At 43.0% G+C, this 21,882-nt stretch overlaps 1 protein-coding gene across 1 annotated transcript; it reads left to right on the forward strand.

Moving 5' to 3' along the window:
• Positions 1–829: 829 nt before the first annotated feature.
• On the forward strand, positions 830–21,629 carry sla1a (Src like adaptor 1a). The gene is made up of 8 exons (XM_084312426.1): positions 830–927; positions 2,438–2,526; positions 5,542–5,641; positions 8,111–8,197; positions 9,302–9,405; positions 14,168–14,299; positions 17,867–17,993; positions 19,297–21,629. Exons 2-8 carry the CDS (start codon positions 2,457–2,459, stop codon positions 19,511–19,513), a joined length of 837 nt encoding a protein of 278 aa, XP_084168552.1. The 5' UTR covers positions 830–927; positions 2,438–2,456; the 3' UTR covers positions 19,514–21,629.
• Positions 21,630–21,882: the final 253 nt, after the last annotated feature.

Genomic DNA, 21,882 nt, shown 5'->3' on the forward strand with positions numbered 1-21,882 from the left:
AGATTGCAGAATGGGTACAGTACAGTACAGCTCAATACATACAATTGTTAAGGGGATGCAGACCAGAGAAAGACTTTCGTCCTGTTTACATCAGGGTCCCCCATTTTCAATTCATCATAACCGTAACTCTTTGAAAAAAGCTCAGCGCCGTCTGAAAGCCAAGCAGCTGAGCTTTCTTCACATATATATGGCTTATTACGGTAATCCAAAAACTGCAGGAGTTATTGAGGAAGTAAACACAGGTAGAATTCTACCTGCTTCAAGGTCAACCACCAAGGTCAAATTCCGCCTAGACAAAAGTGAGTAAAAAGGAGCTTAAGAAGAATAAATCTAAAAGGCCAGGGTTCAGAAACTTTATTGCAGTTGCATAATAGTTTCAAGTTCAAAATGTACACGTGCAGAGTTCAATTGATGTTCAATTGCAGTGTCTACTAAACCAAAAATTCGATTTTTGTTTTTCTTGTGTAATAACAGTTTGATACACACTCAAAACATACAGTAAAGTTAAAACAATAACAGAAGCTGTAGCAGTTCTGGAAAAAAGGGTGAAAAGCACTTAAGTTACTCACAGCACATTCTCTGACAATTACACAGCAATAACGACTAAATATACCCAGGCGAGCGGAAAAAAGAAAACCTCACCACCGCATTTTCCACTTTCTCTCTGCGTCGCTGCCACATGTATCGTATTACAGGAAGTGGCCTGCCGTCAGCAGGAAGTGCTTTGGTAGCGCCCTGTGTGACAACAGGTCATCAGCTCTGAGGTGTGTAAACACTTCACTCTGCATGCAGCACATTACATACGTGTCTCCTGGTTCTACAGACAAACCCAGACTAAAGAGAGACCAGAACTATGACTCTGTTGGGGCACCGGATTAATCGCCAAGCTTGCTGACCTCATGACCTCCATGCAAGGCGTCTCGACAGGTAGGCTGCTAGAATATGCTAATATCAGGTTTAGGTTTACTTTATTTGTTCAAGGGGGACAGTGTACATTAATTAAGCCATAATACACGAGAACCAGTGGAATATCAGGAATATTGCCACGGCTGTGATGCGCCCGCAGCCATGAGAGCGGAGCTCGAGGTACAGGTACAATCTAAAGGTGCAGGCTAAAGTCCTATGTAAAAAAAAGAATTAGAAATACAAACAGAATACAAGCGAGATAAATAACATTACAATAAAAACAAAAACAAAAGCACATATAGTAGGACATAAGCTGGGGATACAGGGCACAATACAGTCATGGACAGAGCACATCATGACAGATTAGATGGCCCGGGCGCATAATATCCACACACTGCACACACACACACGCACACACGCACGCACGCACGCGCGCGCACACACACACACACACACACACACACACACGCACACACACTGCTGACAATGCTGATTTTCAATGAGCCATTTCTTAACTCTCTAATTGGTTGAGGTATTAAATTCCATTGGTGGGATGCTCTAAAGTCTAAACGAAAAGACGGCCTGGCCAAATATAAATGATCTACTGATTATCCTGATATCATATGTATATGTTACTGACAGAATGGCCACTTGGCTGGTTGCATAGATATGCAACAAATACGATGTAATTTATCTTTATTTACTTGAAACATACACCGATATTATGAAAGAAAAATGCATGCACACGTCTCAAGTAGTGCTGTCAATCGATTAAAATATTTAATCTGATTAATCGCATGATTGTCCATAGTTACCTTGCAATTAATCGCAAATTAATCAAATTTAGTTTATTTTCTAAATCTACAGTAAACTGATCTTTTTCAAGTTTTAATACTCTTATCAACATGAGAGTCAACAAATGCTTGCTTTATGCAGCCATTTAACACAAAAGGATGACCCTCATGCATTGCAAATTTGCATCAAATTCAGACAGAGTGATGTGTGGTGTTGTGAATTGTGCGCGTTAACTTTGACAGCCTTAGTCTCAAGACGTTTTCTTTTTCTGACTTGCTATGACGCAAATCACCACCTGTGACACAGAAAGCCCTGTGGTTTAAAACGGGAGCCTTTTATTTTTTTTACGAGAACAGAAAAGCGGGCTATAGCTGGCATCGTGTCGTTGCGAAAGACGGCGAGCGGACGTCCAGTGGTCACCATGACGATGTGTTGCCACACAACAATGCTTGAGCAACATGCAGGCTGGAATGGAAAATTGTAGTCTGATAGCATCTGACCTCAGCTTCCCTATTCTGCAGCGAGTGTGTCCTGGGCGAGATAACACGCCAGGCGGCTGGAGGAAGTAGCAAAACCAGAGGCAGAAGAAAAGAACAGACGGGGCAGGGAGGGCTCAAAATACACACAGAATATCCTCTGTTCAAAATTAGGAAGTATGTTTATAGATATGACTTGAGAGCAACAATACAGTTGGTGTGTCTCTCTCTCTCTCTCTCTCTCTCTCTCTCCGTCACAGAGTTTGGTATTTCTTGAGGATGGGGAACACGATGAAAGGTGTGGGTACCAGTCATGACACCGGCGTAGACGTTGACGACGCACTAAAGGGTAAGAACCTTCTATATATTTTAACCTGTTAAGCTGCAGCCCTGTTTTCAGAAAATCTGCCTAAAAGTACAGTACATGCCCAAGTACATGGAAGATTGCTCCACTTCTACAAGGTCCATTTGCATGTTCTTGCTATCTAGGAACATTGATGGACCTCAGATTCCCAGTGTCAGGAATAGTGTGTCTGTTATACTAGGCTTGAGTAAATTGGGGTGAAACAAAGGAGAATATAAATTATAATTTCTCTTTGCATCTTTGACGGTGAATAACACCAGGCTAACGTTGAGTTTGGAGGAAATTCATTCAGAACCTTCTTGCAGAACCTTCTTGCAATCAAGTGTACAAAGAATCTAAGCAAATTAATAAAGGGGAGATTATTTACAGCGTTTTTTTTTTAGATACAGTACTGAATTTTGCCATCCGGACACATGCAATTTGAATTATAATGCATTTTAATATAGAATATAGAATACCAGGCCTATAAATGACCTTATTATGGCCAAGTCATACATATATGGATAGGGCCAAATCTCCTCTTCCCAATGGCAGTGATAAATCTGGATTTAGTCATTTCCTCGCGTGACTAACCGTCGGTAGTGTGACAGTAAAGGGTTAACCTTCTGTAGTGTGGCAGTGAAAGGGTTAACTTAACAGGTTAAAGAATCGCTTTGTCTTTTAAGCCCCTGATGAAAAACGAATATACTGCATTTGGCGTCAAATAAATATGCTGCAATCATAACATGGCAAAGCCCAATAGGCAACAACAACAGATGGCCATATTGACCTGCTAAATGTAACATTACTCAGTAATATGACTGTCAAACGTACATGTTTACAATGGACCTCAATGCATCACAACAGACACATTGTACAACAGGTGCATTGCTAAGCCAAACTTTCCATTACTCAAAGATCGATCATTCCTTGGATCCCTTGCACTTCTAAAGAAAATCACACAATGTAATTGTGTCCAACCTCACATGGGGAAAAATAAAGCGCCACAAAAACATCCCCTTCTACAGTATGTGGAATCAAAACCAAAAGTTCTCTCAGTACCGTGTGTGAGAGGTTATTTTCATTATCTTGTGCATACCAACAATAAGCATTTGCATTAACATGTTATTAAGACACTAACTTTGACAGCCCTCATTTATTTATGAAGTTATGATAATCTCTATAGTACATTATGTTTCACTGGCAGGCAAAGCTTATTGAAATGAATGATAATTTACTGTACTAGCACAATGTAGTAGCTACTCGAGTCCTGGACTGATTTTTAGGACTCGTGACTCGACTTGGACTTGAGCACTGATGACTCGGACTCGGACTTGGACTCGAGCATTGACTGCATTCGGACTCGGAAGTCTCAGACTAGTTAATTGATGAATACAGTTATTTATTTAAAGTAAATTTTTTTGTATGTCTTAATCATTTGGCATAAGATATTGATGGCTAGTGCATTTGTTTGGCTATTTAAAGTAAATAAACTCCCTTTGAAATGGTGACCGCTGTGTCATTTATGTTTAATGTAGACCTTTTTTCTTATTTTGTATGTCAGCTCTTTGACTGCCAGAGTGGAGTGGACTCAACCTTGATGACTCGGACTCGGACTAGGGTAACAGGGACTCGACTTGGACTCGACTCAGGCTCTTCTTTGGTGACTCAGACTTGGACTCGAACACTGGGGACTCGAGACTCGACTCGGACTCGAGACTTAGTGACTCGACTACAACACTGGTACTGGCACAGTGCCCATTTGGAACGGGGGCTGATTGCTTGGCCCCCCAGTGTTGCTGCTTGCAGAGAAGCACTCAGCTTGCAGAGAAGAAGCACTCAGCTTGCAGAGAAGAAGTGCTCAGCTTGCAGAGAAGAAGCACTCAGCTTGCAGAGAAGAAGCACTCAGCTTGCAGAGAAGAAGCACTCAGCTTGCAGAGAAGAAGCACTCAGCTTGCAGAGAAGAACCGCTCAGCTTGCAGAGAAGAAGCACTCAGCTTGCAGAGAAGAAGCACTAAGCTTGCAGAGAAGAAGCACTCAGCTTGCAGAGAAGCGCTCAGCTTGCAGAGAAGAAGCACTCAGCTTGCAGAGAAGAAGCACTAAGCTTGCAGAGAAGAAGCACTCATCTTGCAGAGAAGAAGCACTCAGCTTGCAGAGAAGAAGCACTCAGCTTGCAGAGAAGCGCTCAGCTTGCAGAGAAGAAGCACTCCGCTTGCAGAGAAGAAGCACTCAGCTTGCAGAGAAGAAGCACTCAGCTTGCACAGAACAAGTGCTCAGCTTGCAGAGAACAATCGCTCAGCTTGGAGAGAACAAGCGCTCAGCTTGCAGAGAAGAAGCACTCAGCTTGCAGAGAAGCACTCAGCTTGCAGAGAAGAAGCACTCAGCTTGCAGAGAAGAAGCACTCAGCTTGCAGAGAAGCACTCAGCTTGCAGAGAAGAAGCACTCAGCTTGCAGAGAAGAAGCACTCAACTTACAGAGAAGAAGCACTCAGCTTGCAGAGAACAAGCGCTCAGCTTGCAGAGAACAAGCGCTCAGCTTGCAGAGAAGAAGCGATCAGCTTACGACTCCACACTGACTGCACTTCCTTGGGTCCTCAAAGGATAGATACAGACACAGAGAGAGAGATTCCTTCAATTTTTGGGGGGGATTTTTCGGCGACCCGCCAATGGACCCGTCAACGCTTCCTACTCGCGATTATCTCAGAAAGCAAAACAGTGGTGCCACTGCTTTCTGGGAAATATTGAAACGACCCAGATTGTGACAAAGTGAACCTTTCCTTTAAGTTCCGTCTCCCGCTCACTGCCAGTGGCGCTGGTCCCCGCTGTGTCTCACGTCATTGGGAAATTCATGGCTCTGTTTTTCCTTTTGATTTTGAGAGGGGCTTGTTCCCATTCACGTTGGAGCCGTCCCAGATCATGAGACTCACACGTGTGAACTTTTAAAAATAATTATTCATTTATTTATTTGAAGTCAAAGTGTTTATTTGAAGGCAAATTTCATGACATCTTTTTGGTTTTTCAGGGTTGGAGCACAACATGCTGGCCGTACTTCAGGACTACCCGTCTCCCGACATCAGTGAACCTTACTTCAGGATGGGAGAGAAGCTCAAAGTCATCTCACGGTAAGTCATTTCCAGTAGTGGAAGAAGTACATAGTTCCTTTACTTAAAAGTAAAAGTGGAAATACTCAGATAAATGAGTACTCTGATAAAAGTAAAAGTCCTCCATTCAAATTCTACTCAAGTAAAAGTAGAGAAGTATTTACTTCTCTACTTTTACTTGAGTAGAATTTGAATGGAGGACTTTCACTTTTATCAGAGTACAAATTTTGCTATTGAATGTACTTAAGTATCTAAATTAAAAGTACACATTCTACATGCCGTTTGTGTATCCATTGACGTCTATACCGTAGGTTATTAAAGTGGTATGTGGTCCAGTTATGCTGCTCTGATTAAAGGTTATGTTAATATTTTGTATATATCATGTTTTCTATGCAAAAATCCTTTTTTTCAAAGAAACTAGTAACTGATGGGTTCAGATAAATGTAGTGGAGTAAAAAGTATAAAGTTCCCTGAAATGAAAATACTCACATAAACTACAAGTAGCTCGAAATTGTATGTAAGTACAGTACTTGAGTAAAAATACTTAGTTACTTTCCACCAGGGGTAATTTCACTGTATGCACACGTCTCTACACACTGTGTGTAGCAGGGGAGGTGCTGCAGTACTTCTCTGTTGACCTGGACTTGACTCTCGGGTCTCGGCTACTGTTGGTAGGGAGGTCAAAGGTCACCGTTCTTATCGGCGGCAGAGCCGATGTCTGTTGAAGTTGCCTATTCCACCTCTGTGAGATGGTCTACAAAATCGAAACATTCGTTTTTAGTGTGTGAAATGAAGAAATAATAATGTTGTTAGCGCAACTTCCTGTAATCACATGACCCCAGCTATAACCCATTATAATCAACCGTGGAAAACAGCCTTTTGAACCCTCACAGAGGATTCTAAAGAGCAGTGTGAGAAGTTAGAATAGTTGAGACTATTTTGATGCGAAATCCCAGTTTTCGGCTCCTATTTAAGGGAGTAGCCATAAAAAAAACATTTCTTCAGCCAATCATCAACAGACAAACACCATAGTGTGCGAACAGAAGTTGGCTACAATCTGAGTGGTTGTTTGTTCTACTAATTGAAAGTACGGTTTGGGGCTTCTTGCGAGGGGAGTGGCTGGAATGTTTGGCGGCCCAATCGGCGTTAGCAGTGAATAGCAGTGTGGGGGCGGAGCTCCCGTTGTGATGACATTACAGCAGAACATTTTACCTCCCTGCTATTGGATGTTGACACAACTCCATTTTCTTCCAACCTGAGAACTTTCAAAAATATGCACAAGACGCTTTTCTCCCTCTCTCTCTCTCTCTCTCTCTCTCTCTCTCTCTCTCTCTCTGTCTCTCTCTCTCTCTCTCTTTCTCCCTCTCTCTCTCTCTCTCTCATTACTTTAAGGCCACTGGACCAAAAAACAAGATACGACTAACATTGTTTGTGGCAAAAATGCCGAAAATCAAGTGGCTTCGCTTTGATTTCTGACGTGTTTTACTCATACAGTAGTATTTTTTACATTTTTTTTTACATTTAGTCATTTAGCTGACGCTTTTATCCAAAGCGACGTACAAGTTCTGTACGACAAGACAGCAAGAACGGTACAACTCTATCAGCTGAGTAACAATGTTCATCAAAGTGTTGCGTGTTATTTGGGGGACATTGTACATCTGACATCAGGCCACAGTGTCTCACTGTTCGTCCATCTCTACTTGTCCTCTGGAGGGAAGTGGACGACCGCTTGTGCAACACGGACACCGCGGGTCGAGTTCCACAAAGAGTGTTATTGTCAGTGGTGGAAGAAGTACTCAGTTCCTTTACTTACGTAAAAGTGGAAATACTCAGATAAATGAGTACTCTAGTAAAAGTAAAAGTCCTCCATTCCGATTATACTTAAGTAAAAGTAGATATGTATTTGCTATTGAACATACTTAAATATCTAAAGTAAAAGTACACATTCTACATGGCCGTTTGTGTATCCATTGACCCATTATAGGTTATATACAGTATGTTAAAGTGGTATGTGGTCCAGTTACGCTGTTCTTATTACGTCCTCTTGAAGTTGACGGGCTTCAAATGTGAAAGTATATAATCTTCATACATTTTTTATTTTGTATATGTGTTTTCCATGCAAAATCCTTTCCTTCAAAGTAACTAGTAACGGATGGGTTCAGATAAATGTAAAAAAGTACAATAATCCCCTTGAAATGTAGGTGAGTAAAAGTATAAAGTTCCCTAAAAGGAAAATACTAACACAAAGTACAAGTAGCTCGAACATTTACTTAAGTACAGTACTTGAATAAACAAATATATATATATATATATATATATATATATATATATATATATATATATATATATATATATATATATATATATATATATATATATATATATATATATATATATATATATATTTTTTTTTTTTTTTTACTTTCCACCACTGGTTATTGTTTACACAATAGTTGATTCCCCGTTGTCTTTGTCCCGTGGTGCCGTCAGGGAGGCCTGCTATTGGAGGGTCCATTCCGTCCAAACAGGAAGAGAGAACTACATCCCCAACAGCCACGTGGCTAAAGTCTACCACGGGTAAGAACACTCATGGCTTCATAGCTCTATTTATCAGGGTTCGCACAAGGTCCTTGAAGTGCTTAAAGTGCTTGATTTTTTTTACAAAAAAAAGTCAAGGCCTGGAATTCCTTGAAAATCAAATCGACCCTTCGCATTGACAGTTTTGTTCATCGATGATAAAATGTTTGTGAATCAAGAAATATACTACATTTTTTTATTTAAAGTGTAACTAATTGTCGGAAATTGCTTTTAAGCCATAAATATTGGATCAGATTATTTTGTATATAAAAGAAACGCATTTAAAAGTGAATTGTATCCTTTTTAAATGCCCTTTTAAAATGAAAAATAGTGCTTGGAAAAGTACTTGAAAGTCCTTGAATTTCATTTTGCAATGTCTGTGGGAACCCTGATTTATATTCATTTTTAAATGTTCTTATGTACCTTAGATACTATTGCTACCATGTATGTAATCGGGTATGTTGTGCACAGGTATGGCTGTGTTGCCCCTCTGGAGAGCCTTTAAACTTTTTTTAAAACATCTAAAAAAATTAACAAGCAGCTTGGGTCTTCTGAAAGGCGCTATATAAAAAAAGTTATTAATATTATTATTATTAATATTATTATATAAGGGGGGTGCCCTTTTTCATTAGAGCAATACCCCCTCCAAATGTCTGCGCATGTCCCTGTATGTATGTATATGTGTTTCATTACATGTGATGTATATATATATGGTGTTTTTGTTTTGTTCTGGATCTATTGTGATGTTTCTTCTTGACTTGTATAAGAAGACTTGTACAGCCCATGGGGGCTATGGGGAGGTGTAGTCTGACGTCACTTTGGACTGCCCGCGAGGTCCACCCGTATAGGGATTCATTGTTGGGAAAATGGCTTATCGGCTATTGTAACAATTCTGCCTCATGAACATTGGAAAGCTTTCCATTTTTGCACAAAATGAGTTCCCTTCTACCATTAAACATAATTGTTTAAGCATTTTTGGTTGAAATAAAATGTGTTATAAGGTTGTTTCATTTGTCCTTAAATTAATAAGCATTTTTGGTTGAATAAATGTATTAAGGGCGACAATGACTAAATGCTCCTAACATTTTGTCCCATAATCCTTAGCTGGCTGTTTGAGGGCGTGGCCAGAGAGAAGGCAGAGGAGCTGCTTCTTCTGCCCGGCAACAGAGTGGGTTCCTTCATGGTGAGGGCGTGCGTCAGAGAGAGAGGTGAGGAAGAGGTTGTGTGTGCGTGTGTGTGCGTGCGTGTGTGTGTGTAGGCCAAATAGCCAAATATTGCTCTGTCTCAGCTACTATTGGCAGCTTAGCGGCGTGGAGAAGGAGGTGCTATGTGTACCCTTAACTCATTGACCGCCACGCCACGCCCATATGACCAAATTAGGGCTACCACGCCACCGCTTTAATCAATGGGAGGACGGGGAAATTTGCGAGTGCTTAAAATATATCTTAAATTATGGCTATGGGAGGGCGGTCAGGTGGCGTAGCGGAGATTGCGCTCGTCACCAATGCAAGAGGCTGCGGTCTCGACTCCCGGAGTCAGCATTGCCTTCGCTTGGGATGATCGCTATACTAACTCGTTTGGCTGGGTTAGGGGGAGGGAAGCCGTGGGTGGGAAACTGGCGTTGTGGACAGCGACGCCTACAGGTCAGGTCTGGACGCTTGCTCAGCGGAGGCAGGACTTGAGGAAGGCAGCGTGACCTCCCACGCGTTACACTTCACCAATGAGAGCCCTCGCTGCCAGGTGAGAAGAGAGCCACTGGCTGTCGCCGCACGTGTCGGAGGAAGCGTGCGGATACTTCAGGGTTCCCTTGTACCGACCAGTAGGAGAACATGCGCACAACAACCAGAAAACAGAGAATTTTTTTTTTTAAATGATGGCTATGGGTCTAATACACCCGTCGCTTATCAATGACTTGCTTGCAGTCAACATGTATGAAACGGATTGTTTTTTCATCGGTGCATTTCCGTTTGATACCGTTTTGAATACAAGTATAGTTTTGGAGATTTCTAGTAATTCCAGAGAAAGACACGATAATAGCCCTTTAGTGGAATACAAAAAACACATTGTCATTTTTTGGCTGATTTATGAATAGTTTTCAAATAAACGCTAGATTATCGATAGTATTATGTGTCCTTATGCACGATACAAAAGCGGGCTGAAAAATCGCTTATCCGTGCCTTGCTCAGCACCAACGGCACGCACGCACACACACACACACACACACACACACACACACACACACACACACACACACACACACACACACACACACACACACACACACACACACACACACACACACACACACACACACACACACACACACACACACACACACACACACACACAGACACGTTGTGATCGCTATGAAAAAAACATCTGATTAACCCAAAACTGGTAAAATAGAGTCCTTACCTCACATCAGATGTTCTGCAAAAAGATTAATCCAATTCCTGATCGCCATTCCAAATATCGATTGCGTCCATTGATCCAACGTTACAGTCCAAAACACATAATCCACGCTGCTTCCAGTCCCCCCAGTCAACGTGGTACAACGATACTGCATGCCCGAGAACAAAACCCGGACCGGACTTTTTTTTTGGTTGCACATCCCCAGCCAATCCAATCCAATGATGTGCAATACCATCCGGGAGACTATAGGGGGCGGTATTTGTCCTTTTGCAAGCTCAGACCCATTCCCAATGATAACATCAGGCTGGATGGATGAAAATGAATGGATATCGCTAATAAAAGAAATAACGATTAAAACCCGACTATACTCGTGATTGGCGCTGAACGGTTGGCTAGTTAACCCGACTATACTCGTGACTGGCGTTGAATGAGTTAAGTGTTCAGTGCTGCTTGGCCCCGATATATTTGATTCCCTGTTTATGCAATATAATTTGTGAAACCAAATAAAGTATTCAAATGTGTGTGTGTGTGTGTGTGTGTGTGTGTGTGTGTGTGTGTGTGTGTGTGTGTGTGTGTGTGTGTGTGTGTGTGTGTGTGTGTGTGTGTGTGTGTGTGTGTGTGTGCGTGTATTATCCTGTGTGTATGTGATGTGTGTTGTTAAACCCCTGCAGATAATCCACATGCTAACTAACCTATATGCGCAAATGATCAGATTCTCTTGATTTGTTATATTTGGTGTACTGTTAAAGGTTTGGATACAGAGTTTATGTTTATGTACATGTACGTATACTGTAGATGGCGAACAGTCAAGTCAAGTCGACTGCGGCTCCTTTCGATCGATTAGTCCATTAGTCGAGGTCAGCCCTAAAGCACAGTAAACCACCTCTGCTTCCGTGGCGGCAGTGAACTTCCAGTAACCTGTTCATAACTCAGACAGTTCCCGTGTCAACCTACCTGAGAAGAAGTCTTTGGCCTGTGATGTAATCAGTGGCGGCTCTACCACTAGGGGCGCTAGGGCGCCGACCCACCTGCTGGCCAGCTGCTGTTAAATCAGAGAAGAAGACAATAAAACTTTTTCGTTTTTGTGTTTTATAGCCCTATAAATAATATAAACATGTTTAAAATTAATAATATTTACTCATTTTAAGTATGTTTGTATTTCCAATGCACAATATAACGTTATTATCTAAATTAAAAAAACATCGTTTTCCAGAGCAGGAAGTGACATCAAGTTTTTTTTTTTTTATTTTTTTTGTATTTCTCGGCCCGGGCTATACGCGATAGCGCTCTGAGTGCGCGTCACAGTTTGATCGCTGTCTCCGTCACAGCCAATCAGTGCATACGGCGTTGTGCGTTGAAATATGACTATTATGTTGGAATCCGAGCGCGATTTGAAGCGGTCTAGAAAGCAGCGTGAACTTCCGTGAGAATTTCCATAGCCGCATTTCGCGGAGACGCTCTCTGATTGGCCGACGCCAGTATTTTTTTCCATGGCAGAATTTCACAGAGACGATCTCTGATTGGCCGAATCCAATTTCTAATGTTCCAATTCTAGCTTCTCGCTTGGTTCCTGGTACTAGGACTGTTGTTTGTCTTAGAGCGTGCCGTGCCGTGACTGCAAGTTCTTTCTTTAGACTGTTAAGCTTAGGCACTCTTTCAAAGTTGGTTAAGGTTAGAGTTTGTCTTAGAGCATGGCGATAGAACGCCAGGTAGTTTGCAGTCTGTTCGAGCGGAAATGGACAAAGGAATGTACTTGTTGAGTGTTGTGCTAACGTCGATGAGCTCAGCTGAGCTAACACTTGGCTAACAAGCTATATGGCGGATATCAAGCTCTCCTGCCCTGGACCTGGACGTTTCAACTAAACAGTGAGTCTCTCTCTCTCTCTCTCTCTAACGTTAGTACTAGTACTAGGCTGGTGCGGGCTAACTGGCTATCGTTCTGGGAGCTAACGTTAGTACTAGTACTAGGCTGGTGCGGGCTAACTGGCTATCGTTCTGGCAGCTAACGTTAGTACTAGTACTAGGCTGGTGCGGGCTAACTGGCTATCGTTCTGGGAGCTAACGTTAGTACTAGTACTAGGCTGGTGCGGGCTAACTGGCTATCGTTCTGGCAGCTAACGTTAGTACTAGTACTAGGCTGGTGCGGGCTAACTGGCTATCGTTCTGGGAGCTAACGTTTGTCTTGTTTACATCAGGGTCCCAGATTTTCGATTCATATCGATAGTTTAATAGCTAGCCTTGGCTCGTTTAACAATATGCAAAATATGTGTACAGCCCTGTACTCATACTGAAGTTATTCTTGGTATATAATAGGTCTGATTGTGTAACGAATCGATTCCACGTCGCGCTGTGTGTGAGAGAGAGAAGGAGAGAGGGAGAGATCTGCCTGTGTTTGTAGACGGGCAAGTTTTGTTTCTAACTTTTCTATTTATATATTGTGTTTCAAGTTGTGAATTAGAGTCTAGACTATACTTTATTTGACTGGTTGTGTGTTGTTGTAGTAACAGCTGAGCGACTCGTTCATAAGAGCCGATTCATTGCAGTGAGCGTGTCGAATCGCTCACGTCTTGCCATGAGTGTTGCGTGGTACTGTACTGTACTGTACAAAATATTTGGTATAGCGCCCCTAGTGGCGAAGTACCCAGCGGCCGCTACTGGATGTAATTGTAGATTTGGGGAAGACATGCACTGATGCAGTGGTGGGAAAAGTACACAGTTCCTTTACTTAAGTAAAAGTAGAAATACCCAGATAAATGAGTACTCTGGTAAAAGTAAAAGTCCTCCATTCAAATTCTACTTAAGTAAAATTAGAGAAGTATTTGCTGTTGAATGTACTTAAGTATCTACAGTAAGAATATGCATTCTATATGATGTTTGTGTATTCCAGTGCTTGGGAGAATTCAACCCTCAATCCATTGACCTCTAAAAGTTATGTTAAAGTGGTATGTGGTCCAGTTATGCTGCTCTGATTAAAGGTGATGTTAAAGTGGTATGTGGTCCAGTTATGCTGCTCTGATTATGTCTTGAAGTTGACAGGCTTCAGATTTTAAAGTACATAATCTTCATACATTTTCCCCATGTTTTCTATGCAAAATATTTTTCTTCAAAGTAACTAGTAACTGATGGGTTCAGATAAATGTAGTGGAGTAAAAAGTACAATATTTCCTTTGAAATGTAGTGGAGTAAAAGTACAACGTTCCCTAAAATGTAAATACTCACGTAAAGTACAAGTAGCTAGAAATTGTACTTAAGTGGGGCGACAGTGGCTCGGGAGGTAGGGCAGTCGTCTGGCAATCCGGAGGTTCCCGGTTCGGTTCCCGGTTCGATTCCCACTCCTCCCGGGCAGCGTGTCGATGTGTCCTTGAGCAAGACACTTAACCCCTAATTGCACCCGATGAGCAGGTCGCCTCCGCCGTCGGTGTGGGAATGTGTGAGTGAATAGGTCAAATGTGAGGAACAAATTGTAAAGCGCTTTGGATAAAAGAGCTATATAAAAAAGCAGCCATTTACCATTTACTTGAGTAAAAATACTTACGCTACGTTTACGTCTCTCCACAGGCGTGTACAGCCTCTCTGTGAAGTCCATGACCATCAAGCACTATCGTGTCCTCCGACTGGCCAACAGCTGGTACTACATCTCCCCCGGCCTCACCTTCCAGTGCCTGGAGGAGATGATCAACCACTACTCAGGTTGGTGACGTACATACTAATTACCAGTGGTGGAAAGTAACTAAGTTTTTTTACTTAAGTAAAGTTTAGAGCTACTTGTACTTTATGTGAGTATTTAAATTTGACAGAACTTTATACTTTTACTCCACTACATTTCAAGGGAAATATTGTACTTTTTACTCCACTACATTTATCTGAACCCACCAGCTACTAGTTACTTTGGAGAAAAGGATTTTGCATGGAAAACATAATATATACAAAATAAAAAATGAAACGATTATAGCCTATACTTTCACATTTGAAGCCTGTCAACTTCTAGAGCAGCATAACTGGACCACATACCACTTTAACATAACCTTTAATCAGAGCAGCATAACTGGACCACATACCACTTTAACATAACCTTTAATCAGAGCAGCATAACTGGACCACATACCACTTTAACATAACCTTTAATCAGAGCAGCATAACTGGACCACATACCACTTTAACATAACCTTTAATCAGAGCAGCATAACTGGACCACATACCACTTTAACATAACCTTTAATCAGAGCAGCATAACTGGACCACATACCACTTTAACATAACCTTTAATCAGAGCAGCATAACTGGACCACATACCACTTTAACCTATAGAGGTCAATGGATACACAAACGTCACAATGTGTACTTTTACTTTAGATACTTAAGTACATTCAATAGCAAATACTTCTCTACTTTTACTTAAGTATAATTTTAATGGCGGACTTTTACTTTTACCAGCGTACTCATTTATCTGAGTATTTCTACTTTTACTTAAGTAAAGGAACTGTTTACTTCTTCCACCACTGCATACTAATGACTAATTAATTAATATTATGCACACATGTATTTATAACCACAGAACCTTTGAGGCAGGTGTGCAATCTATAATACAGCTAAGTAGGTATTTTCTTTTTAAATTTAATTAAATGTTTTACTTATTATCAATATTTTTTGCTATTTCTTTCCATGATACAAACTACACATGGTACGCCAATAACTACATAATGATAACCACACAGAAGCACTTTCCAGTCCGATATATCACACATGTACGTGTGCAGACTCATGCACACACACATACACGCAGTGTGCGAACCATACCATGGTCTTCGGGGGAGCTCATTATATAGGGGGGGGGGGGGGGGAGGGTCAGCAGCGCTGCGCGTGCCTCACAGGGAGGACTTTACTGTGACGCTTGCTGACATAGGCTATAGGTATGAGTAACGTTACAGAACCACACATAGTCCACACCACACAGGTGTCTGCATGCATGATGAAGACGCACATTATTGAAATACACATGCTCAGATTAACCCCTCTGATCCAACACAAAAATTCACACACAACAGTCCTATTTACACATAAACACACGAATGAACCAATACCGAACAACAAGTCCACGACCAAACACATCGAGTCTAACATTATTATAGTAGGCAAATGTAACATTATCACACCAGTCAGCAGTGGCACCCTGGTCAGTACTCAAAGAGTGACGCGCACCCGGGCGGTCAGGTGGCGTAGCGGAGATTGCGTTCGTCACCAACGCCGGAGAAGCTGGGTTTGCGTGTTCGAATCCAGCTCCCGGCGTTGTCACCAGCTTGGCTGGCCGTTCACACTAATACAATTGGCAGTATTAGAGGGTGGGAAAGCTGGCGGGGTGGGTCCTGGGCGTTGTGGACATCGACCCCTACAGTTCAGTCGGGGCGCCTGCTCAGCGAGGGTAGGATCTGGACAGAGGTAGTGCGGCCTCCCACACGTTACACTCTCCCGGTGAGAATCTGCGCGGCCAGGCTGGCTGCCGGCAGGCTGCACATGCGTCGGAGGAAAACATGTGACACTAGTCTCCGGCCTCTCGGACCAACAGCAGGGGAAAGTGCGCAACAAGGAAGGGTGGGATGGGAGACAAATCGGAAAAAGAAGGAGGGGGAACCAGATAAAAAAAAAATAAAAAAGTGACACACCCACACACGAGACAAGCACAGCTGCGTATGTAACCAACGCACAATAATCATACGATAGACATTTTATAAATCAACAATAATGATAATAATTTAGTTACTGTAATTGGGAAAAGCAGGTCTTACCTTTAACACAGAAGCGACCACGAAGGCCTGGGATCAGCTGCCTGCGAGCTGCGTCCTCACTTGCTGTTTTAAAGTGGCGCGCTAAAGCAGGGTAGTTATTCCAGACTGCTTTTACTGTATTAAAATTACTCGCCACCCACCTGATGGTGAAGATCTGCCCAATTCTCAAAATATGCATGTCACAGAAGTAGTCCCCGCAGCAGGTGTAACGTTGTTAGCTTCGCCAGCAGTCAATTTAAAATGGTCTGCGATTGAAGAAGTAGACGCTCCTACCGGCTCCTGCTCAGTCGAGTCCATTGGCTGCTTCGCCTTCTTTGTAAAACCAAAATTGGTTAGAAGGCTCACTTCTTTGATATTTCGTTTAACTTTCGACATTATCCTGAATACCTGTATTTTTTTTCTTTTAAAACGGCGGGTGAAGTTTGATTTGTGCCTGCGGGCTGCAGCGCCACCACGCTCCGAATGGTAAATGCGAGAATAGCATGCATGTTGCCATCTATTACGAGTATTTATGCTATTGTCTATTACGGTGAATTAGTGTGCAAATCATGAATCATACGTCAAAATAGCATAATTTTACGCATTATACACGATGATGACGATACCGAAAATTACAGAAAAATGAGAAATGCATGGCAAAAATAGCATTTATTGTCAGTATTTTAGAGACCCCCCAAAAATTCACAAATCATGTTTTCATGTTTCCCCCATGGTTCGCACCCTGCATACACACACACACACACACAAACAGAAATAACCTGTGTACTCATCATTATCAGTACAACTACACTTCCTGTCTGTTTTAGTCGTGGAGAGCATTTTTAGAACACAAACAGGAAATAAGATATATCGGCCATGACCACTGGTGTGTGAAACTTTGTTTTCAAGAAATATCTTCAAATTGATCTTGCATCTTGCAGTGCTGTGTAGTCGAGTCACTAAATCTTGAGTCTGAGTCGAGTCTACTTTAAAAGGTCTACTTTAAACATAAATGACACAGCGGTCACCGTTTCAAAGGGAGTTTATTTACTTTGTGACACAATAGCCAAACAAATGCACTAGCCATCAATATCTTATGCCAAATGATTAAGACATATTACAAAAAATTAACTTTAAATAAATAACTGTATTTATCAATTAACAAGTCCGAGTCCTCGTCTGCACCTTCCGAGTCCGAATGCAGTCAATGCTCGAGTCCAAGTCCGAGTCATCAGTGCTCAAGTCCAAGTCGAGTCACGAGTCCTGAAAATCAGTCCAGGACTCGGACTTGAGTACTACAAAAGGTTAACCGTCTGTAGTGTGGTAGTGAAAGGGTTAACCTTCTGTAGTGTGGCTGTGAAAGGGTTAACCATTTTGTCATGTGGCAGTGAAAGGGTTAACCTTCTGTATTGTCGCAGTGAAAATGGTTAACCCTTTGGTAGTGTGGTAGTGAAAGGGTTAAAATGGAGCCGTCGTGTTTGCTCCGTCCTCCCAGATTCCGCAGACGGGCTGTGCTGTGTCCTCACCTCGCCCTGCCTGTCCGGCACGCCCCCCCCAGAGCCCCTCACCCAGCCGCCCCCTGTGGTGATGCGACACAACTTCGACTGGAAGAAAGTACAAAGGTGGGGTTTTCGATTTGATGACGACTGAAATGTACCGACCCACGTCTTTTTTTCTTCTCTTTCTCTCTTTCTGACACACACAGGGGGCAACATAATTCCACTAGGGACATGTCCCCCTCACTTTTCAAAAGCTTGTTTTTGTGCCTCTCACTTTTTACAGTCCGAAAACTAACATTATATAATGTTAATTAATATGCAATACTTTTTCTGTGATGTATGCGTTTGTGCAATGACATGTCGGGAGGAGTGTGGCTTTTTCAATTGCGCGCACATATTTCCTATCCCATAATAATTGTCCCCCCTCCCCCACTTCTCAAACCATAACCATCAACTTGTACACACCGATGCCCCTCCCAGTCCTTGCCCAGTAGGCCACCATTTATATTCACATATTTATAAGTCCTGTCTCAAACAACAAATACTACATCTAACCCCCCCCCCCATATTTATTTATGTATGTATTCTATTGTGGTTGTGCACCATCACCAAGTAATTTCATCGTATAATACAATTGAAAGGATTTTACATTTAGATTTAAGTCTGGTATTAGTGATGAAAAACAACTACACTACAGCTTAAAAGAAAATCTAAAGCTGTATGCCGATGATTCCTCCCTTCTGCACGTCTCCCCTTCTGATTACAACCTAAGGTCCAGCAACTTCATCAAACACACCATCCCCAAAGCCTGCACGGTTTCCGGCCGCAACGCCTTCCGATTTGCTGCTGCATCTGACTGGAACAGCTTACAAAACACCCTTAAACTCACTGCCCTCACATCGCTCACTGCTTTTAAACAATATCTGCAACAGATCATAACTGACTGTTGCACCTGCTGACTGCCTCCCAATCGCACGCATAGCCCTCAGTCTCTTCTCTCCTCCCCCTAAGCCTATTGCTACCGTAATGTTGTATTTTATTTTACTTTGCATGTACATAACCTTGTTTTTGTTACAGCCCCCTTCCCTCAAAAGGCCTTTGCTTTTTGGTCAGGCGGCTTTTGTATAATAATTAGTTCTTACTTGCTTGCCTGGGTAAATAAAGGTTAAATATATAAAAAGAGGGGCGCTCCAGTAGCACACTATGTACCGCGCTGCGTCGCGGATCGGCCGACCCGGGTTCGATTCCTGGACCCCGCCGTTATTTGCCGAATGTCTTCCCCTGCTCTCTCTCCCGTTTCACCCTCACTGCATCTGTCGGTCATGTCTGACCAGGAAAAGCGATAAAAGCTAAAAAAAAAAATCTTAAAAAAAAAATATATATAATAATAATAATCATTATTCTCTTTCTTCTCCATGGATTGCAGGAAGGACCTCGTCAACACGATGAGTTGCCCCGACAGCAAGGACAACATGGTGAGCTACGGCGTGAGGAACAGCCTTGCCGACTACCTGTCTCTGGCGGATCTACAGGGGCTTCAGACGCAGAAAACAAACATCAGGAGGAGGAGTAGGAAGTGTAAATCTCTCTACGTTCTCACCGCCGACAACCTCCAGAACCTGGACTATGAGGACGGCTTCTAGTCCTCCAGAACCTGGACTATGAGGACGGCTTCTAGTCCTCCAGAACCTGGACTATGAGGATGGCTTCTAGAAAAGGCAGTAGGGGTAGAATAACTTGACTTCAAAGGACTCAGACGCCTCATGACAGCTTCAAATATCCACGGCATCCTTCCATTATCCATTAAGCCTTTGCACTCCCTGCGGAGCATAGGCCACTGACGATTTCTTTCCATGTTGTGCGGTTTTTGGCCTCCCGAACAATGTTGTGCCATCCCAGTCCAGCCTCTTTAATTTCCCCTTCGACGGCATCCTTGCCCCGGTATATACTGTACATGCCGCGTTCCCAATGTTGGTGTCGGGTAGCACAATGATCGAATATATATTAGGCAATTATTAAACCGTCGGTTGGTAATTAACTCCTGTCGCACTCAAGGAGTTCTGATCCAATGACATGCACACTTTGAACTTTGAGGAGAATGATCTTGACGTTTATACGGTACACACGTACACCTCCGCTGGTGAGAATTAACTGGAACGTGGCAGTGGGAGGACTGTGCGGTTGAACTCTGATGTGTATATATCCAGACTAGTACACCCATAGACATATACATAGCCGCCTGGCCCATTGAGCACCGGGAGCGGCTGCTCTCCCACTATTGAAATTGGGGGAGCAAGGTTATGATCTTGCTCCACCACTTTTTGATCATATGAAATATGATATATGTGAGGAGGCGGCCAAGCGAAGGAAAAATGCAGTCCGAGTCAGGTTGCCATCACCCAGTGGTTGGTTTTTTATTCTATTTGTTCTTTTGCTCCCCAGTGGGAAAAAACGGGAAAAAACATATTTAACATAAATACAAAAATAATACAAAATGATTAAACTTTCTTTTAACAAATATAAACAACTAGGCCCTTGGCTAAGGGACCTAGGTCTTATGTCTCGCTTCCCAGCCTGTCACTACTTCTCCCCGAGAGGAGCCTCCATCCCTGGCTTTATGCTGGAAGCTCCTCCTACAGGGACAAACCAAAAACAAACAATCAATTAATCAATACAGACATCAATTTACACATCCAATAACTTAGGACAACATGGATACATTACTCCATCATGTTCTATCATCACCAAACACTAAACAGTGTTTAGGGCGCTTCATAAACCTATTTCCCTCTCGTTATGAAAATCCCCCCCCCTGTACTCTACCACACTTGGTTCCTTCCGAATCTCCCCTCCAGAAAAGGCCCTGGCCTCTCCCAGTTCTGGTTGGGCAGCCAGAGATCCTACAAGGAACCAAGTGGGAGCACAGACAAACGGTATTTATCAACAAATGCATGTACTTTAATTCTACATAACATGTTATGCTTTAAACCAATGTGTCTGTATTACAAAACAACATAACAAAACAAACTAGGCCGAAGGCCTAAACTAAATGTTTGGCCGCATGACCACATGTGGGAACAGGTCAAACCACTTAAGGCCCATGTGCATCCCTACTTACAGGGCATGGGATAGCCCCATGACATTACCCCCCCCTTCTGGAGTAGACACTTGTGGCGTTCTGGAGAGGTAGTCTGCTGTACAGTTCTCCTTCCCTTTCCTATACAGTACCTCGAAGTCGAAAGGTTGCATGGCAAGGAACCATCTCGTGATTCTGGAGTTGGTGTCCCTCATGCTCCCCAGCCAAGAGAGTGCCCGATGGTCAGTCTCCAGGCTGAATCTCCTGCCCAACAGGTAGTATCGGAGAGAGTCCAGTGCCCACTTGATGGCAAGGCACTCCTTTTCCACAATGGAATACCTGACTTCGTGAGAGTTGAGCTTCCTGCTGATGTAAGCAATGGGCTGGAGATTACCCGGTTTCCCTTGCAACAAGGCGGCTCCAATACCCAGATCCGATGCATCCGTTTGGACTGTGAATGGCTGCTCAAAGTCAGGACTCTTAAGCAGGGGCTCACCGCACAACGAGGTCTACAAACCCTGGAAGGCCTCCTCACACCCGTCCGTCCACCGCACTTTGTTGGGCTCGTTCTTCCTCGTGAGGTTCGTGAGAGGCACAGCAACAGTTGAGAAGTCAGGTATAAACCGCCTGTACCAGCCAACCAAACCCAGGAAGGACTTGACCTGAGTCTTGGTCGTGGGCCTCTGAGCGGACTTGATAGCATCAACCTTCCCCACCTGCGGTCGGATCAGTCCCTTCCCCAACACAAAACCCAGGTACCTGGTCTCCTGCTTGGCCAGTGAGCACTTGTCAGGGCGGATGTTGAGGCCTGCTTTCCTGATCCTCTGCAAGACCTCCTCGAGATGACACAGGTGCTCCTCCCAGCTGTTGCTGTAGATCACTATATCATCCAGGTAAGCAGCGGCAAAGGCCTCTGTGCCCGACAGGACCTTGTCC

Source organism: Notolepis coatsorum (assembly GCF_963971535.1).
Source record: "Notolepis coatsorum genome assembly, chromosome: 4".
NCBI classification, from domain to species: Eukaryota; Metazoa; Chordata; class Actinopteri; order Aulopiformes; family Paralepididae; genus Notolepis; species Notolepis coatsorum.